The sequence below is a fragment of the Oncorhynchus tshawytscha genome, linkage group LG07, assembly GCF_018296145.1.
Source record: "Oncorhynchus tshawytscha isolate Ot180627B linkage group LG07, Otsh_v2.0, whole genome shotgun sequence".
NCBI lineage: Eukaryota > Metazoa > Chordata > Actinopteri > Salmoniformes > Salmonidae > Oncorhynchus > Oncorhynchus tshawytscha.
Genome location: NC_056435.1, coordinates 21503472 through 21514055, shown reverse-complemented (window position 1 = coordinate 21514055; position 10584 = coordinate 21503472). Strand labels below are relative to the sequence as shown.

Below are 10584 nucleotides of genomic sequence, written 5' to 3'. Positions count from 1 at the left end.
GGACAACTTCGGTAATGAGCGTGTCACTGGTACTTCCCGTTTGAGTTTTTGCTTGTACGCAGGAAACAGGAGGATAGAGTTATAGTCAGATTTGCCAAATGGAAAGATGGCACCAGCAGATAGGTCAGCTCTGCTTCTAACTCCTAAGCAACTCTGCAGTATTTTGTTTTTTGTGTGTTATTTCTTACATTACTAGCCCAGGAATTTTTTGTTTCATTACATATAACCGGAATGAACATTTTGATATCAAAGCGGCGGTAATTCACCAACATTGCAACCAGGAATACGACTTTCCCGAATTGGATCCTTTGTTCGTAACCCCCAGGGCAATTGAACTGATTTCCGAGGCTGATCCAAAACACAGCCGGCAGTGTCCATTCAGCCAGCTGTATTCTCAGTATATCGTGCAGACAGTATTAAAGAACTCTCCGGGAAGAAAAAATGCGGGGGTGTATATTTCATGATTAACCACTCATGGCATACAGAAACTCAAGTCCTTTTGTTCACCCGACCTCACAATCAAATGCTGACCATATTATAACCATGAGTGGTATTACCTCCCAAGATAATTATCTTCGGTTATAGTCACAACTGTTTATATTCCCCCTCAAGGTGAGGGCCCATGGGATGGTGAGAACAGTCATTCGTAGCTAAATGTTTTTAGTTAGCTTGAGAATAATAATTGCATGATTTATCATTCTACAGTATTTATCTATGTAATGTAGTAGAATGTTATGAACTGACACTAAATCGTAGGAGCTAACTACTAGCGATGTAGAAGTTGGACGGAAGAACTCACAGTGCTGCTTACCTGAGATGCCATCATCACACAGTCCTTCGTAGGTGTCTGCTATGACTTCCTTTGTGTTGGAAAGAAAGGCTGAACAATATTGGTTGTAGCCAAACTGACACTCAAAAAATTGCCAAAATGGAGGGTGGTTGATCGCGAAATTAAAATGGAGTTTTGTTTTCATATACATTTTTCGTTCTCAAAATATTTTTGCCTCTATTACAAAATATTTGATTGCAAAAAAATGTTTTTACTTTGAAGCCTCATTTTTGCTTTCAGAACAATTATTTTTGCTTGAAAATAAAACCTTTCTTTCAGAAAAATGATTTTTGATTGAAAATAAAAAAGTTTTGCTCTGGACAACAATATATACATTTGTTGCTAGTTGGGGAGTGGGGCTTATAGCTGAACAATGGACTATTCAACCTTTACTAAAGAATAGTCTAATAGCCAAGCTAGGTGTGAAAAAACCTGTTCTTATCACAGACCAGATTTGCCCTAATGACCAAGGGGAGTTAGAGCACTGATTATGCTTTTGGGTCCCAATGCACTACTGTGTCTCCAACTGACAATGAGTGTGCAATGTAAACCAAATAATAAACTGATAATTGTGCACGACTTCGAATAAAACAAGCAGGCAGCAGGTTTCGAACCCTCAACCTTCTTGCCCGAAGTCCAGCGCGCTATCGACTTTGCACCAAAAGCGTGCTCAAGCCGCAGAGTCGATACAGCGCGTCCTTGCGATAGCTTGTTACTCAATGTAATAAATGAATGACATTTCAAATAAGTTACCTTACAATTTATGTTGGCTCACAATTTGTTAGCTACGCTGTCCTTACGAACCACAGAACTTACATACTGCTGTAATGATATGCTATCTACCTAACGTTGATAGTTTTACATCAAACTTGACAGCATATAACTATAGGCTATCTAACTACCCAATGTTTTTTGACTTGATTATTTCTGTCATTCTTCCTCCACGTCGGGGAATTGAACCCTGGTCTCCCGTCCGGTCCGAAAATTAATTAAGCAAGTTCCAGTCAAAAGTTTGGGCACACCAACTCATTTCAGGATTTTTCTATATTTTACTATTTTCTACATTGTAGAATAATAGTGATGACATCACAACTATGAAATAACACATAACGAATCAGTTAAGAACAAATTCGTATTTACAAGGACAGCCCTACTCATTCCTCCCCGTTGGGGGATTGAACCCCGGTCTCCCGTCCGCACGACACAGGAATTCTTTAGCTAAATAGCCCAGTACTGTACTGCTGACCTTCACGTTGTACAGCGCCATATTTTCTGTTCTATCCTAATGGAAACCCAGGAGGTTTTTCATTTTTCTTAGAATAGAAACACCATAATATTAATAAAATGAATTAAGCAAGTACGAGTCAAAAGTTTGGACACACCTACTACTCATTCCAGGATTTTCCTTTATTTTTACGATTTTCTACATTGTAGAATAACAGTGAAGACATCACAACTATGAAATAACACATATGGAATCAGTTAAGAACAAGTTCTTATTTACAAGGACAGCCTACTCATTCCTCCCCGTCGGGTAATTGAACCACAATCTCTCGCGTGCCCTCCCCATCTCTGGTAATAACAATATGGAAGACTATCAAATGCTTCTCAGAGATGCCCTCTTGTGGTCAAACTAGCACTAACTTGAATTAGCAGAAAAATGGATGACAATTAAATGACGTGCCATAGTATGACGCAACTTTTAAAGGAGGAACCACTGTAGTCATTCAAAAATCATGTTGAACCCTATTATTGCACATACAGAGTCCATGCAATTTATGTGACTTGTTAAGAAAATGTTTAATCCTGAAGTTATTTCGGTGTGTCATAAAAAGGGGGTTGAATGCTTAATGATTTGTAAAAAAAAAAAATGAAATTCTACTTTGACATTTTGGGGTATTGTGTGTGTAGAAAAGTAACACAACAAAATGTGGAAAAATTCAATGGGTGTGAACACTTTCTGAATGCACTGTACATGCAGTTATTAATTTAATGTAACCATTATTTTACAAGGTAAGTTGATTGAGAACATTCTCATATATAGCAATTACCTGGGGAATAGTTTCAGGGGAGAGGAAGGGGGATGAATGAGCCAATTGGAAGCTGGGAATGATTAGGTGGCCATGATGGTGTGAGGGCCAGATTGGGAAATTAGCTAGGACACCGAGGTTAACGCCCCTACTCTTACGATAAGTGCCATGGGATCATTAATGACCACAAAGTCAGGACACCCGTTTAACGTGCCATCTGAAAGACGGCGCCATACACAGGGCAATGTCCCTAATCACGGCCCTGGGGCATTGGGATATTTTATTAGACCAGATGAAAGAGTCCCTCCTACTGGCCTTCTAACAGCTTCTGGTATCCTATCCAGGATCCAACCCTGCTTAGCTTCAGAGCCAAGCCATCCGTGGGGTGCAGGGTGATATGCTGCTGATGTGACTATAGGTAGTTATCCACACACTGGCAATTGTATGTGCGTTCATATGCATTGTTTCTCAAGCTTTAAAACTACAGTATCGGTATATTGTTTAGGAAAAGCTATTTTAAATGAGCCAAACTTTTCTCTAGATACAATCCAAAGATATTATGTTGTGGGATCAATAGCAGTGAAACATCCCCCTCAAAAATGACTACGCAATTTTCAATTTTAACAAACTACCTCAAAATTGTAATTTTTCTTGTTAATTGCAAGTGACTCGCGATTTTGGATAATGTGTTTTCTTACATTATTTTAACAAAATCTTCTTGGTCAAATATAATGTTTTTCCTATCATAGAGAACTTGAGAGATGTTAAATTCCACATTGGGCAATGTTAAAAACAACAAGTGAAGTACTGAATCAGTATTTCACAATTCAAATAATCATTATTTATTTCTAGTGTTTCTAGTGTAAAGTCATTGATATAGTACCACTGATGAATGCATTTAGTTTATTCAACAATTTATTATAAAAGAGAGAAAAATAACAAAAATAATTATATTCCTATAGAAAAAAGTCATACAAAGTATATATTTACAATACAGTGCAATTCCTTTTAATTTTATATTTTTTAAATATTTATCATATACTGTAAATTGTTTCACTACCTACTTTTTATTTAAACCTGCTTTATTTTCTCCCTCTTCACTATGATTGACTCGATGCGACATCCCCTTACACCGGTCACTAACAAAATACCTTTTCAGATACTTCCGGAACTCCTTGTCCCGGACACCATAGATGATGGGGCTGAGGAACCTGGGGAGGATATAGACGATAAGGTAATTTGCGAAGCGAATCTCCAGGATGCGTCCGGGTAAGATGAAACGCAAGACAGTCTCCACGGTGGGGGAGGTGTAGGACATCATGCACATGAGGAGCTGCCCTCCGTGGAGCAGGATTGTGTTCCTGGCCCGCTGGGCAGACTGCTTCTCTGAGGACAGAACCCTGGCAACGAACAGGATCCGGATGTAGGTGTAGACCAGGGTGAAGAAGACACAGGAGAAGTAGATGATGTCGAAGGCTTGCCTCTTGTAGGTCAGAATGGGGTCCTTGAAGACGTTCTGCCTCAGACAGAACACACGTGTGTGGAAGAAGCTCAAAGACTCAGTGGCCAAGGTCACAAAAAGGTCGGTGATGTCGGGCACCACACAGATGAACCAGATGAAGCCGATAAGGGTGTAGGTGCGGCGTGCCGTGCAGATCTGAGCGTGGCGGAGGGGGTTGCAGATGGAGATGTAGCGCTCAATGGCCATGCCAGCTAGGTTGACTGGGGAGGTCCTGGTGGTAAAGACAGCCACAAGGATGAAGAAGCAGCAGAAGGACACGTTAATGGTGTAGAATATGTAGCTCAGCACGAACAGGGTGATGGTGACAGTGAGCTGGATGGCATCGTTGATGACCATGTGGATGAAGAGGATGTAGCGTGGGTTCCCGTAGAACACACGGTTCATGAAGAAAGTGGCCACCACGATGCTGTTGATGTAGCTGAGGCTGAACCACACCAGCACCATGATCAGGTTCTTCATGAAGGCAGTGGTGAATGTGTCTCTCTCAAATATCTGCAGGGCATAGCTCATATTTCCTAGTAGACCGGCCGATGAGTTCATTGTTCCTAGGCTGGGAACACAGAGAGAAAGAAAGAGAGAGGGATGAGATTGGAAAATCCTTTAAAAAATATTGAATACATTTCATAACCTTTTAGAAGTAAAATAACCACAGAATGTCACCTCATTGGTCAGTCCAAACAGTTTGAAATGTCATGTCTAAATACAAAACTGTACAAATTCTGTGATGTTTTTAATCACTATGCCTAACATAGTTTAAATAAGCACTGAACATTGAAGTGGAAACTAGTATGAGTCCTTTTTTAAAAGTTTCTCTTGACTTTTTCTTTTACAGCCAATACAGAGCATAAATGTTGACAATACACACACGCGGCTCGACATTCTCCCGCGCCTCAGCCGGCTCGACAGGTTCCTGCTCCTGGTCCTCAGGACCGAGCCGTGCAGATTCTGTGATGTTTTTAATCACTATGCCTAACATAGGCTAAATAAACATTGAAGTGGAAAATATTATGAGTCCTTTTTTAAAAGTTTCTCTTTACTTTTTTTTTTTACAGCCAATACAGAGCATAAATGTTGAAAATACACACGCGTTGCCACGTATACGCCCTCTCCAGCACTCGAGGTCGTCAGGCTGCTCATTATTACGCACACCTGTCACCCACCATCGTTATAGGCATGATCAGACTCACCTGGACTCAATCACCTGCCTGATTACCATCCCTATATACAGTATGTCACTCCCTTTGGTTCTTTCCCTAGGTGTATTTGTTTCTGTTTTGTTTCATGTCTGTATGCTACTCGTGTTTCTTTGTTTTGTTCCTTGTTATTTATTAAAAGTCACTCCCTGAACTTGCTTCCCGACTCCCAGCGTACACGTTACAAGCCTGTCCTAAAGAACACAGAAGTTTTGGACTAAGAATACGACAGCTTTGAACACTTGCTTCAAGGAATACAGTTCTTGGCATTACAAACTTACTTTTTCAAAAGGTCTCACTACAGCAAGGTACAATACGTTGCTGTTAATGTCAAACTATTTTGAAAAGTGACACTAAGCTCCAAATTCATTAGTAGTCATAACAATAATCCAAGTAACGCAGTGTATTTTAAAGCAAATGTTTTTTTTACTGCATTGCAGTACAGCTTAACATCCCTCAGCTTTTTACTGAAACAGTGGTGGGGTAAATGCTTTATTGTTTTAACTGCAGATTGCCCACACAACAATCATATAATTGAGGAAAAATTACAGCCTTTAAGTATTCATATGAAATTGAAATCTATGCATATCATACATTTTATGTCCTTCTGTGCCACTGTTTATATAATGGGTTGAACCTTTAGAATATCACTGAATACCCATAATTACATTTGGAATTAATGGCTGCGTTTACACAGACAGCCAAATTCGGATATTTTTCAAATAGTATTTCGACCTTTCAGATCAGCGCGGATGTGATTGGTCAAAATACCAATTACTGGGGGAAAAAAATCAGAATTGGTCTGCCTGTGTAAACGCAGCCAAAGTTACATATTTAGATGCCAAAAAAGTACCTAATTGCAGGTGTATATGCTGAAAGTCACATTCTTTATGGGAAATAAAGGCAAAGGCAAAGCTTTGTCATTCAGAAAAATGTAGCAGATTGGTATAGACCTGAATGTACATATGAATAGACCGCAAATGCTTAGATTAATATTAAATGAGCTTATTTAAGGAAATGGCTTTCTCACTGAATCACAAATTGCTTAGCAAGTAAATCTGTGTTCAACATACACAGCACAAATAACAACCTTACACCTCACCTTAGTATCTGTGGAAGGAAAATGTGTAGTCTTTCATTCCAAGAAATGTCCACTTACCTCATCCCACTTTAGTTGCATAGGTACCAAACAGGTAGGAGTTGTCTTATAAACACTTGATTCTGATGTCATCATTGAGTAGGTAGTAGAGAAAAAACAATCCATAATGCATGTCCAGGTATTGGCTCTGATAATCATAACCTTAGAAATGTTGCACAACAAACTAGGTGTGCAAAACAATTAAGGCTAAATATAGATAGTTGTTTGAACTGTGTTTGGAATAACACTTGCCATGGAATATGTGAGGAGGCAAGCAGTGTATATTGTCATGCAGTGAATCTGTGTTTGAAAGCTCCCCTGACGGGCCTTACACATAATTGTATTTGTGGGATACAGAAATAAGGTAGTCATAAAAAAATAATGTCAAACACTATGATTGCACACACAGTGAGTCCATGAAACTTATTATGTGACTTGTATTTTTACTCTAGAACTTATTTTAGGCTTAGATTAACAATGGGGTTGAATACTTAATGACTCAAAACATTTCAGCTATTCATTTTTTATAAATTTGTCAAATTTGGGGTAGGCCAGTGGCAAATTTGTAGGCCAGTGGCAAAACAAATCTCTTTATCAATTTTAAATTCACACAATAACATTTGTAAAATTCAAGGGGTGTGAATACTTTATCAAGGTACTGAAGGTACACTGAAGAACATGTTGCAGCGATTACAGCATTGAGTCTTCTTGGGTATAACGCGACAAGCTTGACACACCTGTATTTGGGGAGTTTCTCCCATTCTTCTTTGCAGATCCTCTCAAGCTCTGTTAGGTTGGATGGGGAGAGTCGCTGCACAGCTATTTTCAGGTCTCTCCAGAGACGTTTATTCAGGTTCACGTCCGGGCTCTGGCTGGGTCACTCAAACACATTCAGAGACTTGTCCTGAAGCCACGTAAAAAGTAACACAATAACATAACAATAGCGAGGCTATATACAGGGGGTACTGGTACCGAGTCAGTGTGCGGGTGTACAGTATAGTTGAGGTAATTTGTACATTTAGGAAAGGGTGAAGTGACTATTCATATATAATAAACTGTGATTAGCAGCAGTGTACAAAACAAATGGAGAGGGCTATTTTATTCATTGTTCAGCAGTCTTATGGCTTGGGGTAAAAGCTGTTATAAGGAGCCTTTTGGTCCTAGACTTGGCGCTCCGGTATCGCTTGCCATGTGGTGGCAGAGAAAACAGTCTATGACTTGGGTGACTGGAGTCACTGACAATTTTATGGGCTTTCCTCTGACACCACCTATTATATAGGTCCTGGCCCCAGTGATGTAAAGGGCCATACGTTCTACCCTCTGTAGCGCCTTACGGTCAGATGCCAAGTAGTTGCCATACCAGGCGGGGATGCAACCGGTCAGGATGATCTCAATGATGCAGCTGTATAACTTTTTGAGTAACTGGGGACCCATGCCAAATCTTTTCAGTCTCCTGAGTGGGAAAAAGGTTTTGTCGTGCCCTCTTCAAGACGGTCTTGGTGTGTTTGGACCATGCCTAGGTATATATATAAAAAAAGAAGATAGTTCGTTGATGATGTTGACACAAAGGAACTTGAAACTCTTGACCCAGCTCCACTACAGCCCCGTTAATGTTAATGGAGGCCTGTTTGGCCTGCCTTTTCCAGTAGTCCTGGCACCACACTTCCAGTTCTCTGACCTCCTCCCTATAGGTTGTCTCATCATTGTCGGTGATCAGACCTACCACTGTTGTGTCATCAGTAAACTTAATGATGGTGTTGGAGTCTTGCTTGATCATGCTGTAGTGGGTGAACAGGGAGCACAGGAGGGGACTAGGCACGCAGGATCAACACGTGGGCCCCTTACCACCTGGGGGTGGCCCATCAGGAAGTCCAGGATCCAGTTGCAGAGGAAGGTGTTTAGCCACAGGGTCCTGAGCTTTGTGGGCACTATGGTGTTGAACATTGAGCTGTAGTCAATGTGGACATACAGTACCAGTCAAAAGTTTGGACAACCTACTCCTTCAGGGGTTTTGTTTATGTTTAATATTGTCAACATAGAAGAATAATAGTAAAGACATCAAAACCGTGAAATAACACATGGAATCATGTAGTAACCAAAAAAGTGTTAAACAAATCAAAATGTATTTTATATTTGAGATTCTTCAAAGTATCTACCCTTTGCCTTGATGACAACTTTGCACAATCTTGGCATTCTCATAACCAGTTTCATGAGGTAGTAACTTGGAATGCATTTGAATTAACAGGCAAACCAAACGGTTCCTTTCTAGCAATAAATACCAGTTCCTAAACCGCCTCACCCACTTGATTGCCACTTGTTGATCACTATGTACAGTAGGTGGTGGCACCTCTTAAACCTCTCAGAAGAAGCCGAATAGCAGAATAGTTATATTTTTTACCATCCACCATCAAATTTTCAAACCTGTCTTCAATACTTGATGGTAGCCAGAACCTTTTGAAAAAGAAAATGACACAGGTTTTTGAAACTACAAAACAGTGCAATTGTTTGTATTTATCACCACCAAACATTTTGAAATACCGAAAAAATAATACACTAGTGGCACCCATTCAGTTGATATAGATAGATGGCGCAACAATTCGCTAGCCTAAATTTTGTATCATGCTAGAGTGGATTGTTCACCAGAGACAATATACCTTTTGTTTGGTTGTTTTTTAAACCATTGCATTTGAACATTTTTCTTGTTTTTATTTGTTCATGTACCAAATTGGAATGCAAAATTTGTTTGCTCAAGTAAGCAAAGTTACTGCTTTCCTTCATTTGTGTGTAGTTTGTGTGTAACTTTAACGTCAACGAGAATAATGACACAAGTTAGCTAGCTAGTTTAGCTAGTTAATGTTACTTGGCTAGCTTGCTAATGTTAGCTAGCTAGTTAGAAACATGAAGTTGGCTGTTGCTAGCTAGAGAATGATGATACATGCTGCTACGTTGGCTAGTTTGTTATCTGATTGTATATCATTGCAATCCGAGATACTTAGCTAGATAGCTAGTTTGCTAACGGTATATGATTTAGCTGGCTAGCTAACAACTTTGACTAATGTTATATGTACATTTAGAGGAGAAAAAATGACCTTTATTCGTGTAGCTAATCTGGTTTGTCTTTCAATTAGGGCAATTGCCAGCTCCAGCATCGTATTCACCACAGCACCATGTGGATGTGATAGCCACGGAGGTATGTACGTTACATTCACTTAGCAAAGTGAGATTTTGCTTATCTGTTCTTTCTTGCATAGTATTTACTTAATTTCAATGTAATTACTTCACTACTATGGCTTATTTATCGCCTTACCTCCTTTTGCCATTTGCACACACTGTATATAGTTTTCTATTGTGTTATTGACTGTACTTTTGTTTATCCCACGTGTAACTCTGTGTTGTTGTGTTTTGTCACACTGCTTTGCTTTATCTTGACCAGGTCACAGTTGTAAATGAGAACTTGTTCTCAACTGGCCTTCCTGGTTAACAAAAGGTGAAATAAAAAATAAAACATTGAAATTAGCCTATCAGAAGCTTCTAAAGCCATGACATTATTTTCTGGAGTTGTCCAAGCTGTTTAAAGGCACAGTCAACTTAGCGTATGTAAACTGCCGACCCACTGGAATTGTGATACAGTTAATTATAAGTGAAATAATTTGTCTGTAAACAATTGTTAGAAAAATTATTTGTGTCATGCACAAAGTAGATGTCCTAACCAACTTGCCAAAACTATAGCTTGTTAACAAGACATTTGTGGAGTGGTTGAAAAACGAGTTTTAATGACTCCAACCTAAGTGTATGTAAACTTCCGACTTCAACTAAATATTATCATTGATGGTATAGGACTTATAAAGTATGGTTACATTTGATTTACCCTG

General features: G+C 39.4%; 1 protein-coding gene across 1 annotated transcript; it reads right to left on the bottom strand.

Moving 5' to 3' along the window:
* Positions 1–2240: 2240 nt before the first annotated feature.
* Positions 2241–6863, bottom strand: or90a1 (odorant receptor, family 90, subfamily A, member 1). The gene is made up of 2 exons (XM_024428421.2): positions 6734–6863; positions 2241–4931 (listed from the first exon to the last, which is right to left on the bottom strand). Exons 1-2 carry the CDS (start codon positions 6736–6738, stop codon positions 3920–3922), a joined length of 1017 nt encoding a protein of 338 aa, XP_024284189.2. The 5' UTR covers positions 6739–6863; the 3' UTR covers positions 2241–3919.
* Between the last annotated feature and the right edge of the window lie 3721 nt (positions 6864–10584).